This window comes from Papaver somniferum, chromosome 3, assembly GCF_003573695.1.
Source record: "Papaver somniferum cultivar HN1 chromosome 3, ASM357369v1, whole genome shotgun sequence".
NCBI classification, from domain to species: Eukaryota; Viridiplantae; Streptophyta; class Magnoliopsida; order Ranunculales; family Papaveraceae; genus Papaver; species Papaver somniferum.
In genome coordinates this window covers 124,923,254-124,942,556 of record NC_039360.1, presented here as the reverse complement: position 1 = coordinate 124,942,556, position 19,303 = coordinate 124,923,254, and the positions used below count along the sequence as shown (strand labels likewise).

The 19,303-nt window shown below is 36.9% G+C and overlaps 1 protein-coding gene and 1 pseudogene across 1 annotated transcript; one reads left to right on the top strand and one right to left on the bottom strand.

The window, feature by feature from the left end:
• Positions 1-11,357: 11,357 nt before the first annotated feature.
• On the top strand, positions 11,358-13,848 carry LOC113359931 (annotated as a pseudogene).
• Positions 13,849-15,635: 1,787 nt separating this feature from the next.
• On the bottom strand, positions 15,636-17,872 carry LOC113359930. The gene is made up of 5 exons (XM_026603490.1): positions 17,055-17,872; positions 16,865-16,961; positions 16,326-16,765; positions 16,142-16,232; positions 15,636-16,022 (listed from the first exon to the last, which is right to left on the bottom strand). Exons 1-5 carry the CDS (start codon positions 17,870-17,872, stop codon positions 15,636-15,638), a joined length of 1,833 nt encoding a protein of 610 aa, XP_026459275.1.
• Between the last annotated feature and the right edge of the window lie 1,431 nt (positions 17,873-19,303).

Below are 19,303 nucleotides of genomic sequence, written 5' to 3'. Positions count from 1 at the left end.
GAAATCTATGCAAATCCTTATTCCTTTGTTTTTCTTTGGGACAATGACCATATTCGTTATCCATTCTGGGTATTTAGCTTCTCTTATGATTCCTGCATCAATCATTTTCTATAGTTCTTCTTCTATTTGGGAATGGTAAGCTGTTGCGATTTTTCTTATTCTTTGTTTGAATGGTCTCACATTCTTGTTAATCTCCAACTTGTGACATGCAATTGATGGATGTATTCCCGGTATCTCATCCATGCTCCCTGCGAAAACGTCTTTATATTCTCGCAAAAGGTTAACAGTTCTTTCTTTTTCTTCTACATCCATCTTGGTTCCAATTACCAATATTAGAGGTTCTTTTATAGTCCCAACGTTTACTTCTTTTGTTGGTTCTGCGGCAGTGTAAATGGACTTGGATTCTCCCATTGGTGTTGGATCTTTTATTGTTTTCACAGGTCCTTCTCCATCTTCCGAAATTTCGCTGGGTATTCCCCTGCCTTCTTTTGCCCTTATCATGTATACTCTAAATTCTTCTTCTCTCTTTGCCTCCTTTGCCAACTTTCTGCGAAATTTCTTCCTTTTTGCTTGTCCTTCGTAATGCTTTACTTCAATTTGATGACATAATTTCGCATTGTCAACATCTCCTCTGATTTCACCTATTCCATTTGGTGTGGGGAATTTAATACATTGATGCAACATTGATACTACAGCTTTTATCGCATGTATCCATGGTCTTCCTAACAACATATTATATGGTGATTCCATATCCACCACGCATAGTGTCACATGTGTTTCGATTTCTCCTAGTGGAATTCGTACTACTATTTCTCCTTTAGGTTTTGTTGCGGATTTTCCAAAGCCATGAACAAGATATTTTGAATTGGACATTTCTTCATCTTTAAATCCCATTCCCCTGAACGCATGATAGAATGTTATATCCACTGAACTTCCTGTATCGACTAAAGTTCTGTTTAATATCCATTCTTCCGTGGATTTTGTTGTTGTCCCCTTCTCTTTTCGCGTAATAGTCATTGTAATAACCAATGGAGATGTGTGGTTCAAATTTTCTTTTGGTATTTCTGCCGCCATGAATGTGATTTTTTGCTTTTCCCAATCTTTCAAGGGTGATGTCTTATCTACTGCCATAACCTTCCTTCCTTCAAAATTTCGTTTATGTATTCTTCATTTGATGTTTTCATGGAATTCATTAATTATTGTTTTTGTTATCATATTACACTCCAATATTTTGTCATCTTCATTGACTCTAATCATTTTTCTTTTAACTGGTTCACTGATTTATTTAATCACTTTCTTGATTTGAACAATTTCAACAACAATCTTCAACTTTCGATCTTGATCCCTGTTTCTAGCGCCATTATTTGGTTGCAGGAAATCCTATACTACACCCCTCACAATATTTCATTAACATTCAACTCATTTTAGATGAACAATCTTAATTTTATTGATGAATCTTTGAACAATCTTACAAGAAAAGATAAATGAATCAAGAATAACCACTGCTCTAGATTTTCTCTCTCCTATTTACTTGCTTATCCATCAGAAAATATCTCCCCCTCCTTTACAACTGAACGACTATTTATAGGGAATTACATAGTGGATGACAGCTAATCTGTCCTTTATTTTCGGATATGGCTTGCGACATTATCGCAACCTTACAAATGTTAATCTCGCAAACTCTCTAACTTTCGCAGGACTATCACATCTTTCTCATGATTTTAGTTGACATCGTTTATTATATCATTTCTGAAATTGTTCTACGACACTGTTGTGTTGTGTAGCTGATAATTTCGCTGAGATATTATTGCTGCGAGATTATGATCCTACAGTTAATGTCCAAAGAAATCCTTCTTTTCGTGTAAAAGCAAGGCCGCTCTTGTTGTTCCTTTTGGAATGACATTTTACGGGGGAGAGTTCTTAATTGAACTTGTTCTTAATTGCCAAATATTTTTGGGGAGTGCGACTGTGGAATATTATAGGGGTTATCTTGTATCTTTATAAACTCCTTGATGAATGCATTTAGTTTCGACTATATGATTGCATCTAAACAAGTTGATATGTGCTTCTCTTTTGGTCATGAAGTGTCTCTATGGAAATTTTATTAGGATCCCACTAATTTTCGTCCCTTTATCAATTTTTGTTGACAAAAGTGGGAGAATTATAGTGTAGTTCATACTGCAAATACATATGGTTTACGGATCATTATGTAAGGGGGGTGGTTTTCATGTGAGATGAAGTATTGACTAATGGGGAGAGATACATATCACCATAGTATTGTTGTCAAAGTTGTGATACAATTGAACTTTGATGTTGTGTAATAATATTATGACACTGTATAACAATGATTGAGAGCTACTGTTTTCTCATTGTTATAGCTACGGATCTTCAACAACGATGATGCTGAGTTGAAAATATTTTGAATCATTGGAGTACTTGGAAGTGACGAAGATTTCGAGTAATGTTGAAGAACCAAGGAGATCAAGCATTTGGATGAGAAGCTACAAAGTTTATTTATTTTGTATTCCATATGTATTGATAGTTTTGTCACTAAAATTGACAAAGGGGGAGATTGTTAGAGCACTGCTCGGTCGAACTCGCAAGCGTTTCTATTTCAAGCTTGTTTGTCAAGTTTAGTTGCCAAAACTATAAGTTTTGATTCCTAGTCTACTTATAGCTAAGTCTCGGATTAGGATAGTACGTGTAGTTGAGCTTTAAAATCCACGACGTTCATCGAATGAAGACGAAGAACTAATCAAGGGAACTTGTGTAACTTCATCAACAAAAGGTATGTGGAGACTTGAACTTATCTATCACTCAAACGTCTATCTATTTTATCTCCTATTTTGAGACAAAAGTCGTATTGTTATATAGACTTCAATTATACATATTTGCTATTTTGAGCTGAGTTTAACTCACTTATCAATTTCTCGAAATATGTGTTGGTAAGCTTTCGCTTTAACCAAGTTCATCTTTACTCTTGACAAAAGTCATATTGATTATTTCAATAAGTTGAAAATCGCTTTGATGCTAATAGTTTGTGGATAACAACTGTTGTCATCCTCTAGGAAAGTTTCAATGATTGAAATGAGAGTTTAGAACAAGTAACCATGTTTGGATATAAACGTAGTGTGTATTCACATTTGTGTAAAATCCAAAACCGGGAACCTAAGTATGCGTACCCGTACGCGTACTGGTTGGTTGTTGGAAGTCCGGAACCTAAGTATGCGTACCATATGCGTACTGGCGGAAGTTTGGGTTCCGTGAATTTCTGCTGGAGTTTGGAAGTGTAAATTGGTATGCATTACCCGTACGCATACTGGCATAACCAAACTCGGTCCAGCTACTTAGGTATGCGTACCCGTTTGCATACTTAAGTAGGTTACTTTCTAAAATTGGTTTGTTCATGAACTAAAACATTCATATAATAAGGAATGCAATCTTTTGAAAACTGTGGCTATGATATTCATGAATTGATTGGAGTGAATCAAAATAGATTTTGCTTCAATTGTGTCATGTATACTTCTATGAGATCTAAGCAATTGAAAAACTCTCTAACTAGTTTCATTTGAGTCATTTGAACTAGTTATGGTAAAGATGAATAAGGTTGATATGAAGTGCTCATATGGCTAACCATTGGTTAACTATTGTTGAACCGACTAAGTGTACACATTTAGGTACGGTTACTCAAACCTAAATGAATGTACATTTCATTTGTGTATAACAAGCTAAGTTCGATCCAACGGTTGAAAGATATTATCTTGAATCTAATCATGTTTTCATCTAACGGTGAATATTGAATGCTTTGTTACCAAGGTAACTTAGATTGCAAACCCTGATTTGAAATCTATATACAGGAAAACTCTAACAACTGGGAAACCTAATCCCCACACCTCCTGTGTGATATTAGTTGCGATTAGAGTCGATTCTCCTTTAACCTTAGGTTTTTCACGAAATCCTGTAGGTTAATGACTTAAAGATTTCATTGGGATTGTGAAGCCAGGCCCAACTATTTTCTCTGTAGTTGCATGTTCTGATCTATCTGTTTTCTATTGTGATTGAGTACTATCTTCTTTAAGATTTGCTCGAGATTTTATCTCCGATAGGCAAGATTGAAAGTAGTCACAAACACCTTCATCTCATCGTTTGTGATTCCACAATATCTTGTTTCGTTAATCGATTAAGATTATTGTGAGGTGATTGATAATACTAGGTTGTTCTTTGGAATATAAGTCGATTTATCAATTGGTTCATGTTATCAAAAGACAGAACAAAACTCGTAGGTATTTCTGTGGGAGACAGATTTATATATTCAATAGACTTTTCTGTGTGATACAGATTTGTTTATCAAGTCTTCGACTTTGGGTCATATCAACTCTTAGTTTTGGGTGAGATCAGCTAAGGGAATCAAGTGCGCAGAATCCGGCGTGTTTCTTGAGGCGTAAGGAACGCAACTGTACCTTCATCAGTGTGAGATTGATTAAGGCTCAACTACATTCCAGTCTGAAGTTAAATTGGAGTAGGATAATGTTTGTAGCGGCTTAATACAGTGTGGTGTTCAAATCTGGACTAGGTCCCGGGGTTTTTCTGCATTTGCGGTTTCCTCGTTAACAAAACTTCTGATGTCTGTGTTATTTCTTTTCTGCATTATATTTTGTTATATAATTGAAATATCACAGGTTGTGCGTTGAATCGATCAATTGGTAAATCCAACCTTTGGTTGTTGATTGAAATTGCTTGATCCTTGAACATTGGTCTTTGGTACCATTCAAGTTATTTCTCTTATATTCATTCAGGCTTGCAAATTACTATTTGTTTGATTGTGGATTGAATTGAGAAATTGAGATATAACTCTTTGATATACTTTTTCTGAAGATTGAGTCAGACTGTCTAGTTGATTCTGTCGAGTTAGTCCATACAGATTGCTAAGCGAAATTGTTGATGATGGTTTTTAGTTCAGGGCTAAAATTTTAAAACCAGTTGTTGATGGTGGTTTTCGATTTAGGGCTACAATTGTAAAATCCCGTATTGAATGTGTTGTCATCCTATAAAGGAGTAAAGGCCTTTTAGAAAGTAATGAGTGTTCAAACCTCTTTACTTATATATGTATTGAGCAATTCGACATATTTATGAAATTTATCAGAATGGTGCATCAATCCCAGATATCCTATAAATTTCAACCTATTGCATTAATTATTAATGCATGATTCGCCTGGTATATTCCCGTGCTATGTTCCCAGCCAAACTCTTATTATTGACATGACATGACGATGAGGTGTTCACTCTCAGCAGAGTAACACGAATCTCCCAAAGTGCCAGTATTGAGATCTGCATGAAAATACCCACACATCTGCATCACTCTCTGACAAAGAGAATCTCGTATCGGCGCAATTTTAAGTTGGCTCGATCACGCTTGAATTCCTTAAGGAAAATCTAGACTGTTAATATCAGACTCAGAAACAATCACGACCACACAATTTGGCCGCATGTTTTAGCAAACCCAGACCATTCCTGGCAGAACTAGGTAATCACCGCATCGACCGCCGGTGGGCCTACTAGTGTCCCAACCAATCATACTTTATTTAAACACATTCCAGCGTTGTCAAACGCCAACCCCAAACATGGTGGTCACGCTGTTAAAAGAAGCTCGAACGAGCTAGACTGTCCAAAACAGTCTCAGAAGCATCACGAACGTCCAACTTTGCCATCCTGGTTGGACGGCTTGGATCCTCCTACGAACGGTTAAGGAAGTGCTAACATGATCATTGGCGAGCCCACTAGTGCCCTAGTCGATCGACTTGCATGCGGCAAACCTATAGAGTGCTCAATCGCTTACCCAAACATGGGCGTTCACGCTGCGTAAAATAGCTCAAACAAATTGAGACCGGCAAAGACGGTCTCAAAACGCATCACGCCCGTCCAACTTAGCCGGCTTAGTTGGACGGCTTAGATTGCATCTTGAGCGATCATATAAGCCCGGGCGTGTCCACCGGCGACCCGGCTACACCCATTGTTGATGACTTGCTCACGGCAAGCCGAGAACATATAGAATCGTTCACCCAAAGTAGGGTGAACGCGCTGCTTTAGAAACCCTAAAATTACGTTTACGGCAACACACTACTGCCGTAAATCAATCACAACCATCCAACTTCGCCAGCCAAATTGAGTGGCTTAGATTTAATTTTAGGTGACCTAGAGGATGTCAGTCTGCTCGCTGGCAACCTACCTTTATACATAGTCGATCGACCTACTCAAACCCAAACGCAACACTTCGAATCGCTCGCTCAAAAGAGAGTTGGTTGATCGACCTCCAAACCTTAAAAAAAAAATCGCGTCAACGACATCGACCAACTGCCGCAAATCAATCACGACCATCCAACTTCGCCAGCCAAGTTGGATGGTGTAGATTTATTTTCAGAAAATTAACAAAGTGGCGTTATGACCGTCGGTCATCACTCCTCCACAAGAAGTGATCGACCAGGTAGTAATCGCACATATGGCACTCGAACGATCACCCCAAAATGATCGATCGCGCTACCCTTTTAAGACGCTTATTCGCGGCTTATTCAATCAGGATTTAAAACAATGATGCTTCATACACATCGATTAAATTGAGCTGCTTAAATGCGATGCTTCACATGCATCAAATACATGTGATATTTCATGTCGGCCTCATAAACAACTTAGTTGTTTAACTTAATAGCACCATATGTTATTGTTTGCGGCAAGTCCCACGACTTGACTCACTTACTCGAGACATCAAACATGTCACAAACTGGGGGATACTTATTGGGGTATTGGTCTGGCGGTTTACAGCATGCGACGTACAACGCGCCCATTACGAGAATGTGTCAGGAATGGACGAACAGTTAACAACGATGAGATTAGTGGGTGAAGGCGTGATCACGTGATGATCACCACCTCTTGCACAACCCCACTACTCCACTACTTAATCTTCTCCACTTCCTACGAGATCAGGGTTTCGCTCAAATGACTTGTATAAATAGGTTTTCAACTTATTTCGACAAGAAAAAGAATACAAGTGTTATCAACACTAGTATTCAGAAAACACCAAGAACTGATAGCTTATGTTCTGCAAGCCAGTTCCACATTCTGATACAAGTCATAAAACAACCACACCTTCATAATACAACATTCAGATCTCAAACACCTTCTTTGCTTCCCTCTCTAAGATCAACCCTTCTCCTTCACTTTGTGACCGAAGCAAGTCTGGAACGACCATTTCTTGGTTTAGGCCAGAATTGTACAGATTGATTTCTCGAATCTAAAGTACTCCCGTGCAGTGCATTTGTTTAGGGTTTGAATTCGTTTCTCATCAACACACCCAAATTTACCAAAAACAGCAGAACCAGTTTTTACCCTCAAACGGAAATATTGGGTGAGGTTGTTAGACCCCCGCTTTTTCAGAATTTCACAACTACAAGTACACATACGGGTATGCATGTTATAGTTCCGGTCATGGATCACATACATGCAAGAATACAAACTAGGTTCATAATCCAATAGTTCTAAACTCTATTTAAATCATTGAAACTTTCTTAGAGGATGACAATAGCCGTTTTCGCACACTATTAGCATCAAAGTAATTTTCAAGTTATTGAAATAATCATAACGAAATATTCCAAGTCTACACCAAATGATTGTATCACACAAACCATATAAGATGTTACTCGACGATTTTCACATGATCATCTTTTGACTTTCGTTAAGAATATAAGATGAACTTGGTTGAAGCGGGAGCTTACCAACATATATTTCGAGAAATATGTAAGCGAGTTAATCTCAGCTCGAAATCTCAAATGTGCATAAACGAAAACCATAATAATACGACTTATGTCTCAATATAGGATATAGAGTAGAAATAGACTTTCCAACTGATTGATGAGTTTCAGTCTCCGCATACCTTTTGTTGATGAAGTTCCACAAGATCGCCTTAGTAGTTATTCGTCTTCAATTGATGAACGCCGTGAAGTCTAATGCTCAACTACACAATCTATCTGAAAAGACGAGGGTACCCAAATATACCTCAATCTAAAACTTTTCCACCTATAAGTCCTTTCTCCGAAATTGATTGTCTATGGACTGAGTCGAGACAATACAACTAATCGGTTCACACTTCGTGTGATCGTCTATGGATACGACTGAGTCGAGACAATACAACTAATCGGTTCACACTTCGTGTGATCGTCTATGGATACGAGATCGAGACAATACGACAACAAGATAACTTGCTTGATTGACTATGGATACAAGATCGAGACAATACAACAACGAAGTATGTTTACTTGATAAAAGGTTCGGACTTAACCAAACACAATAGGATTGCTATCAAGTAAATAGGAATTAACGTTTGTGTATTTTACTTCTAATTATAATAAAACAATTATAATTGCAGAAATAGAAAAGTAAAAGACAACAAGATTTTGTTAACGAGGAAACCGCAAATGCAGAAAAACCCCGGGACCTTGTCCAGAATTGAATACTCTCATGATTAACCCGCTATACAAAATCTAAACCAACTTCGTATAGTTGAGACCAAGCAACTAAACCTATAGCAACTAGTTCCGTCTGTATCCCTGCGCCTCCAACTTGTTAATAAGTCACGCATTTGGAAAAATTCCTTTGGTTCGTATTCCAAACGGTAAAGGAACAACAAATCTGTTTGGTAGCAACTCTTTTCAACCAAGTGATATGAGTTCAAAAAAAGGCTCTTCCGTTTATCCCAATAAACTCCTTTGTCAGGTCCTTAGATCTATCCAATAACAATTACCAAAGTAATTGTCAAGATTTTGTAATCAATACTTTTAACCATAAAAATTGTATTGATGCCGATCTACACAACTAATCAATCAAATCTATCACAAAGATAAATAAATTATAGTTGGATCCTTTTCCAGCCGAAACAAGTATTGTGCACACCAAAGATTATGAACCCAAATCAGAAATCTTCTGCGTCTTCAAATCTTCCTAGAACTTCAATAAACACCTGCACACAATCAACTTGAATCTCTTGTGATTAATCACACACAAAATGGAGTCTATTAACAATGGATTATCACAAGACGTCTTTAGAAATACAAACAGTCTGAAGATCCCCGTCAAAACTTCAATCTAGTTTGAGTGAATCTTATATCAGGAGACAAGATTCTCAAGCATAAACAAACTAGGTGCAATCAAAGTTCAACAACCGTTAGTCAATCAAATCAATCGAAAACTAATAATAAACCGTAATTATATAGTTTCCCACCAACGGTACTAATAGAGCTTCTCAATCCCAAATAAGTCTTTAAACTGAGCGGTCGTAAGAGATTTCGCCTAATTAGGTTACTTTCCTCTCCGAATAGGCGGCTCCACCAGTAACAACACAACTATGTAGTTTTGCTGGATCTGAGGATTAGTTTGCTTGAAATGCAAACTTCAATATTTATATACCAAGGAAGTTTGGACACCAAGAAATTTCCAAAACGGAAAATATTCTCAAGATATACAATATATTTCCAAATTCGGTTTCCATAATTCCTGGAAATGCTTTGTCCAAATATTGACCGAAAATCTATTAGAAAATCTCAAACTAGTAAATGCACATTACTAATTTTTATTTTCTAAAGTTATGCAAAACTAAAAACCTTAATTAAAAGATTCTTAATTTATTTCGATCCGGGATTCTCCTTTAGCTATTAAGGAATATCTTTGAACAATAAAAAATAAGCGCTACTGCACATGTTCAAAGTATGTCGACATCTTTACTTTGTAAGTCCTTTTTCATACTTATAATCTTAGAACCGATTTTCCACACTTCCAAACAATTTTATAATTGGTTCATCTGACTTCCAAGAACTATGTGATTGATTATCCTATCCAATCACCAAACATGGGTTTCACGGTTCTACCAAAACAAGTTTCGGTTCTACCCCATGTGGGTACTAGAATTTGTCACGCTAGTTACCAAAACTTGGTTGACTAGGTACTAGGATCGGCTCCCACATATATATGGTATCTAACTTGTATTTGCTGCACATGTCCATAGAATCGGTTCCCAATAACTAAAAACGTGTTGCACATGTTCATAGGATCAATTCCCAATAACTAGAAACTTGCTACACCTCTTACAAGGATCGATTCTCCTTTTGTGATCGATTGCACCTCTTACTAGGATCGGTCCCCCAATGTCTAGAGTTGGACATACCAATTACAACAAATCGATCATACCATCTCAGGTGATTACTTAAGATCGGTTTCACTAATAAAAAGTCATACCAATACAAAAGTCAGGCCTTGTGAATAGTTTTACCAAGAACATAAACAAGTCATGAGCGGTTATACTAAACACACATAATGGTAATTCAAAAGATATGCAATGAATAACAATACCAATAAGCCTAGCGATTTCCCTTTCGATTCACAAAACAAGTTTATGAATGTACTTCCTTTAAAAGAATGTAAAACATTGTTTCCTAGAACGAAATCTTCACCTCATACCCATACATAATCACAATAGCATTCAAACGATTATGTCGATGTCTCATATACGAAGTTCAAAAGATAAGCGTTATACTTCGTATTGTATTCCTTAATACTACGTCTAACTAGAGTATAATCATTCATAGCTTCGCAGTTATGTTTTCAATATGCACGACTTGAAAGATATGTTAGGGAATGAAACAGTTCAAGTCAAATATTACTAACCTCAATTGGAAGGATGATGTCGTCGTTGTAGCTCCTTACTTCTTCACATTCTTTAAGTTTCCACGTAATACTTGTAATGTCTCATATCCTAATACTTTCAAGCTAACCCATACGAAGTTGACTCTAGCATATAATCAAGCGACTCTTTAAATGAGTTTTGATTCACTAAAATATGACAACCAAACTTGACATACCAATGCTTGGTAGGTTCAATCGAGCTATGCTCTAACACTATCCCAGTCTGAGACATCTCTATAACTAGACTAGAAATCAAGACTTATACTTTTGATCACTAACATTGACAAACAAGCTTGAGATAGCAACGCTTGCGAGTTCGACCGAGCAGTGCTCTAACAGTATGGCAACCTGGTGTAGACGCATTAGAAGAAGGAGAAGAACTACAGTGTGATCCTTCTGCTTATGATTGTCTTCATGCTTTTCATGCTGGATGGCCATGCCTGAGCTTTGATATGTTAAGGGATACACTTGGTATGGTCAGAACTGAGTTTCCACATACATTATATTGCGTCTCAGGGACTTAGGCAGAAAAAGCTTCTTGGAACTCTATTGGGATATTAAAGTTATCAAATATATCCGGTAAAAACCGCGACTTACTGCAGAGTAAAGCTGGTGGAGGTGATGGGTCTGATATGGAGGACAGTGATGATAGTAGCAGTAGTGATGAAGAGGAGCAGAATGAAGAAAATAGTGAGAGTCGGTAGACTCCTCGGGATAAATCTCTCAGTTGGTCTATCACTCCCCCTTTTCATAACCTTCACCCTAGTGTTGGAGATGAAAAGTTGGTAGAAAAAGTCTTAAATCATATATGTCATATCAATTTAAGACCTTGACCCATAGCATTGAAGATTCTCTAACACGATTTCAATGTCGGATATTTTTGCTTCCAGCCTTAATGTTTGTAACCTCAAAAGTTATGTCGGGACCGTCGGATGGAATTTTCTTCTTCTATTTGCATGAATCCAATCACTTCTCTTTTAAACTATGGTTGTAATGTCGCTATATTTTTTCTTTTTTGTTTTCCGAAAAAGGGAGTCATTCTCTCATTAAAAAAATTGTATTGATACTTATTGAAAATTTTCTTTCGACCCCATTAGTATCAAGTATTTTTATCCTTTAAATGTAGTTTTTTGACCCTTGAATATAAGTTTAGCCCATTAATAAGTTGATATTTGGCGGAGCTAATATGAATTCTTTATAAGTAAAAAAAGAAACGACATTTTTTCAATATAATTGTATCATATATTTTTTTCGTAAAATATAATTCTTATTTTATGATCACTTCTTGTTATTGATTTTATTCGTTTTGATCTTTAATTGTCTTTCTATTTAATATTTTATTTGTAGATCAGAACTAGTCACTAACTACGATATCCCTTACAGAAAATTTGTGTCGGCCCCTTTGTAAATTAATGACAGTTCAGCCCTATCCAAGGAGGGATCTTGGGTCCGTCCTTGTTTTCAACCGAACCTGATAAACTAATTTTAATATGAACCGAACCTGTATTAAACTTCTTTTAATTAAAGACTTGATATTATGAATAACCCATGGGTCGGACCTTAGCCTAATTTTCCCATTAGACTACTATATTCCCGGCCATTAGACTACTATATTCCCGGTGGGTTATACTGTATCCGGTTTATTATGAACGGTGAATCTGAAAAAGAAATGAGTGCTATAAAACCCTTCGAGAACTTGAAACCCTAGCTTTCTATCAAGAAAATAAAAAACGCCACGAGGATTAAAAAACCCTTAAAAGGCCAAGAGAAACCAAGAAGTAGGCAAACGGTGATTCTTAACAGCACCATCCATGCCTGCAGAAGTATGGCAACCCGGTGTAGATACATTAGAAGAAGGAGAAGAGCTACAGTGTGATCTTTCTGCTTATGATTGTCTTCATGCTTTTCATGTTGGATGGCCATGTCTAAGCTTTGACATCTTAAGGGATACACTTGGTATGGTCAGAACCGAGTTTCCACATACAATATATTGCGTCTCAGGGACTCGGGCAGAAAAAGCTTCTTGGAACTCTATTGGGATATTTAAGTTATCAAATATATCCGGTAAAAAACGCGATGTGTCTGACATGGACGACAGTGATAGTAGTAGTAGCAGTGATGAAGAGGAGCAGAATGAAGAAAATGGTGCCCCGGTATTGCAGATACGTAAGATAGCACACCAAGGATGTGTAAATCGCATACGTGCAATGCGGCAGAGCCCTCATATTTGTGCGTCGTGGGGAGATACCGGAATTGTACAGATCTGGGATTTCAGCAGTCATCTTAATTTTTTACCTGGATCAGAAACAGGTACTGTTAGCAGCACAGGAGCATCGAACTTAGTTTCTCAGGCCCCATTAACGAAGTTTGTTGGCCATAAAACTGAAGGTTTTGCGATAGATTGGAGTCCTCTTGTGCCTGGAAGACTATTGTCTGGAGACTTCGATGGAAGTATCCACTTATGGGAGCCTTCATCTAATGCGACGTGGAATGTTGGAGACACTCCATTTGACGGACATGATTTAAGTGTGGAAGATCTCCAATGGAGTGCTACAGATTGCCTCTTGTTCCGGTGATGGAACTGTTGCTGTATGGGATATTCGTAGCGGGAAGAAACCAGGTATGTCTATAAATGCACATAAAGCTGATGTGAATGTTATCTCATGGAATGGGAAGGCTGGTTGGGTGATAGCATCTGCAAGCGATGATGGCGCGTTCTCTGTTCACAATCTTTGAATGCTCAAGCCTGGAGAATCAGGTGATACGGTAGTGGCACACTTTGAATATCATAAACGCCCTATCACCTCCATCGAATGGAGTCCAGATCATGATTCCATGTTGGCAATTACATCCGAAGACAATCAACTAACGATGTGGGATTTCTCCCTAGAAAGAGATGAGGAAGAAGAAGCTGAGTTCAGAGCAAGGATGCAAGAGCAAGTGAACGTCCTAGAAGATTTGCCACCGCAGCTTCTCTTTGTTCATCAGGGTCAAAAAGATATGAAGGAACTGCATTGGCATGCTCACATCCCTGGAATGATAGTGTCTACAGCTTCGGATGGTTTTAACGTTTTTAAGCCATCTAATATGGAAACTACTGTTGCAGAAACTACTATCCCATAAGCAAACTGTTATAAACTGCGGTTTATTATATAGGGTCACACTTTAGCGTAACCCTATTACTTGGGAACTAAGTATGTAAACTCTATAAATAGAGTCCTAAACCTTTGTATCTTGTACACATGAATAAAAATCTCTCTATTTTCTTCTCCCTATTTTCGGTCTCCTTCTCCGTTTACAAGACGTTATCATGCACGTTGGTTTAGAAAGAAAGGCGAGGGAAACATCAAACCAAGTTGCTACGATAAAGATTCGACTATCGTGTTTCAAACAATTTCTACTGTTTATTTTCGTTGATTCTTTCACTTATTTTTCTTTCTTATGTTAGTTACCATATGGCTATACTATGTACTAACCACCGTTTACTTGTATGTAGATATGTCTCGCGTTTCATGGTTCATATATACCATGGATCAAAAGCCTAACACGTTTCCCTAAGTGAGTAACTCTCTGTTTTGATGCAATCATGTACGATTTCTTTTCTTATTCTTTTATTTAAATAAGTTAAGTGAAAGATTATACTTATCCATGGTGATAATAGTGGACGATCGATATTCAAGGAGCCTGCGTACAGGCAGCTGCATGGCAGTAATAGAGAATTGTTATGGGCTATTTGATAAAATACCCTACTTTTAACTTTACACTATAAAAATGTTCCCATTTTTTTAAAACTTTCTAAAATGCCTTTGGTTTGACTGTTTTATACAATAAACGGTAAAAAACGGTAAACGGCAGTTAACAACCGTTATTGCTTAGGTGGCAGCGCAATAAAAGTCGAAAAAGCCCTTTGAACTAAATAGAGTTTAATCTACTTGAATCGCCGTGTTGAAACGCCGATTCAACTCGAGTCAATAAGAAACACGTGGCATCCATCTAACCATCCATGTAAAAGAAAAATCAACGACCCACAATAAGATCTAATCTCCCAACGGTCTTATTGCCAATTCCATCTTCTTCAACCTGTATATATATATATACATATGATCTTCCATATGTTTCTGCAACTCAAAAAAATCACTATAAGCTAAGAAAACTCAGAAACAATGAATGGTGGAGGTGCAAAAGACTCTCCAGGTAGTAGTAGTAGCAGCAACAACAACAACCATAAGGTGAGAATGAAAAAAGTCATCAGTCATTGTGCTATGTGTGAACAAGGTAATCATGGCACAAAAGTGTGTCCTTGGCTATATTCTAGGTGCAAGCATGTTCCCTGTAATGGTGTAAGAGCATTGCTTCAATCTACAACAAATGAAACTATGGGAAAATGTTCTTAAAGTGCACAATACCTACCTGTAATTATTTTGAATGGTTTGAAGATGCTTCTAACCATTGTAAATCCAAGTTGGTGTTGTTACCTTCAGATAAAAGCTGCCAAGCTTGTGGAGTAGATGATCACTGCTTTGAAAGTTGTCCACTGCACCATCAACTTTGCTTCTCTTCATCCTGCAATTCCAGAATGTACCTGAAGATATGCAACAATCAACACAACAAGGGAATAGCTTACCTTACCTGCCAAAAATGTGATGCATTTAGATGGGCTACAGATGTTATCTTCCTTGCTGCAAAGGAGAGAGTTAGAGATTCAACACAACAAATGATTGATTTAGTTACAAAATTAGGAAAAGGTCTTAACATGTAAACCTGCTTCATTTCATATGTAATACATGATTTAAAAAGTACTATTTCATACATAAAGTTGTTCCAAAATAACATTGTTGTCCAAAATAAAGATGGCCCAAAATAACATTGTTCTACAAAGTCATAACCCTAACTAAACCACGTACTGCCATTCACTTCTTTGTCTGACTCATGTTCTTCTTCTTTGAAGTTGTAGAAGCTTTAGCAGAAGCTTTCTTAGCTTTAGAAGAAGATGCAGCTGCTGTTTTTCTAATCCCAGATGGTTGAGATGATTGCTTCTTCTGAGGAACAGGTCTGTCAAAAGATGTGAAGATAACACCATTTACTTGGGTTCTCTGCCTCTTAGCTTTTGGATTCTTGCCAACATCACCACCTTGACATGTAGTTTTGTTATGACCAGTTGATTTACATCTTGAACATGAATATACCTTTGTAGGTACTTTTGGCTCATCCCATGCTCTCCTCTTCTTAACTCTAGGCCTTCCTGATTTCCTGATCTTGATAGCAGATTCCAATTCAAACTTTTCATGTTCTTCCAACTACAAAAATAACAATGAGTTACAAAATGGAATTACATTTAAGAAGGTCTAAGGGAGCCCAAGGTCTAAATAACATGCATTTGAGTTACAAAATGGAGCTACAAAATGACTGAAAGTACCTCAGGCCAATCTTCTTGAGGAGGAAATGGAAAGACAACTTGAGCATATGTGGCTCTGTATGCAGCAACTGAGTAATAATGAGAGCAATACCTGCAAAAAACAAATTCTGATAAAGTATATACTTACTTTGTCCAATCAGGTCTGAATGGCTTCAAACAACAAACAGCATGTTGACAAACAAACCCTCTGAGTTGCCATTGTAGACAACTGCACTGCTTTTCTTCCAAGTTCACAATAAAAACTTCCTTGCTACCCTCATTTGTAACTTCATACAATTTACCACTCACACATGGGTCTACTTTAAAAGCACCAACCAACTTACACAATTTACCAATCAGTTTCATAGCATTAGGAACCAATCCATTTGGATTCCATTTTGCACTTTCTTTTCTTCTTTTGTGAAACAAACTCATAACCAACTGATTATAAAGAATTCCTAGTCTACATATTGGTTTGTCCCTAAGGTTTTTTCCCATGGAATTAAATGACTCACTAAAGTTGTTATTTAGGTGTTCACACTTACTAGTGTCATAAAAAAAGGCCCTAGACCATGACTCAAAACCATCCTTTTCAAGGTACACCACAGCAACAGGATTCTCCTTCTTCATATCTTCCATATGTTTCTGCATACAACAAACAGAAACCATAAACAAATTAGCAGGTTATAACACATATACAAACCATAAACATATCAACAGTAAGAAATATTTCTGAGATATTACATAGAAATGTTTCTTCTTGTAGCATTTGGCTGCATTCCACAGTAAGCTATACAACTTTTGTCCCTTAAAGTGCTTCTTGAAATTGTTATACAAGTGCCTGAAACAACAAAAACTTATAGTTAGATAGCACACTCTAAGTAACACAACAAACACTTAATGATCAAAGCAAATAAAGTTAAGAGAAGCTCACCTCCAACAATATATGTGATATGAGTCTAGGAACACAGCAGGAACAGCTTCAAGAAGCCCTTTTTGCCTATCTGAAATGAATGTCAATGGCTTTTCATGGCTTAAGAGTAGTGGCTTCAAGTCAGTGAGGAACATAGTCCAATTCTCAATTTTTTCAGCAGGAAAAACACCAATTCCTAATGTGACTAAACCATTTTGACCATCTAACCCAGTTGCAGCCATCAACACACCACCACACTTACCATTTAGATGAGAAGCATCTAACCCAACAGCTGATCTACACCCTTCCTTCCATCCTTTGATAGCTCCAGCAAAGCTTATTGTCGTTGACTCAAAAGCCATGTCAGTATTACAATATGAAAAAGTTCCAACTGAATCCTTGTTGGAGTCACACACCATCTTACAAAACTGAGGAACTAGTTTGTAACTCTCTTCATAACTCCCATACTTAGTTTCCATCACTAAGTTCCTATCCTTCCATGTTGTATGATAAGTAATATCAATGAGATGAGAAGCCTTGAAATCCTCTTGAATTTGTCTTGGTCTTGGAATTACTTTTCCAGAGCCATTCTTCAACTGCTCTTGTATAACTTCAACTACTAATAGAGGGTCTGCAGATCTATTGAGAATCTTGTCTTCTACAATCCTTCCCTTGCAAGTATGGGTTAAGTTCACAGACCTAACCTTAAATGTAGACTTCTTTGGTAGTATTGAAGCAAACACAAACCACTCACACTCAACCTTTCCTTTATGGTCAAACCTATTTTCACACCAAACCCTAAGTCTTTTCTTGTCACTCTTTCGATCCTTCACATTCATTTCTAACACAAAATAACTTAAGATGTCTTTTGAATGCATCTTTATCAGGAAAGGTAGTACCTACTATCATTTGTGAAGTATCTAGTGGTTTAACAAAATCTGAGTCATCAAAAATCTCACCAGGTTCATCCTCAAACTCAGGGTTATCATCTTGGAAATCCTTGTAATATTGTGGGTCTTATTCACCCTCTTTACCTAAACAAGTACAAACAAAAAGCTCTAGTTAGTTCTACACCTTCATCACTCATATAAACAAGCCATAACAAAACAAAAACAATAATGGGAGCCCAAAAATAATATGCTACAACCATAAAAGCAAGAACATTAAAGTGCCATGTCAGTCTTCTACCTTGGTCATTACTTCTGCACCATCATCACTTGCATCATCATTATCTACATAAGAATAACTTGAATCAGTTAGTACAACAATAATTAATGCATCAGTAAATATTAAATGCACAAAAGTACAAAACAGTAATTCAAGTGTTTAGGTTATAAGCACCTTCAACTGCATTTTCACTTTCAGCATCTCTTGAATCTTCATTGTCTTCATCGCTACTATAAGCAGCTGCAGCTTCAGGATCTTCTACAGGATGGCACTCATCCAGTTCTTTGTTCTCAAGTTGAATTACAGCCTCATCTAGTTGTTTTTCTTTCATTTTCTTTAACCAATATTCATCATCAAAAAAGTCATCATCAACTAAAAGTGGTTCCTCATCTACTTGAATTTGTGTACTACTTGATCCTTCACTCAAATTATCACCAACAACACCTGCTTGAGTAGGTTGTGAACTTCCCTACCCAAACAACTTCCTAGCAGTGCCACCACCATCACTTTTGTTCTTATCACCTCCAAGTTTTGGGCTTCTTCTCACTTGAGGTGACTTTGATACTAATTTCTTAGGTGTGACATCTCATTCTTGATTTTTAATCTTGACTACCAACTGAATGAAACCATTTCCATTTACCACAGTATTGTCCCAAAACCAAAAAAAAAACACTGATCATTCTTTAGAGTCCATGGATGTCCATTGTCTGATATCCACATTAAAATAACTTCATCTGTATCTTCCAAACACAACTTCCTGTGAAGAATTTGCTGAAACATCCTCAGATTCATCTTATCTCTTTGTAACTTTTTGAAAGAAAACTGAATCTTATTGTCAGTACAATAACAACTTATGTCTCTAAATTTGCTTTTTCCCTTATCAATGTTGCCACTGAAATATACAGAAATACAAAACAACATTATAAGGCATTCATACAAATATAAACCAAATACAGACTCAATCCACATACAAATACAAACCCAATACACATACAAATACAGACATAAATTCTAACAAAATTAAACAATTAAAAAAAATTAAATAAAAGACTTTCATCAGATTCAACCACATATTCTTCACATCATCATTTATTTTCAATTTT

What these genes read in the sequence shown, in the direction of transcription:
- LOC113359930 (XM_026603490.1), bottom strand. Translation starts at nt 17,872, where the DNA reads ATGAATGTGAAGGATCGAAAGAGTGACAAGAAAAGACTTAGGGTTTGG. An exon ending in TATCACATATATTGTTGGAG is followed by an intron (nt 16,962 to 17,054) that starts GTGAGCTTCTCT and finishes TTGTTGTTTCAG; the next exon opens with GCACTTGTATAACAATTTCA. An exon ending in ACAAGAAGAAACATTTCTAT is followed by an intron (nt 16,766 to 16,864) that starts GTAATATCTCAG and finishes TGTTGTATGCAG; the next exon opens with AAACATATGGAAGATATGAA.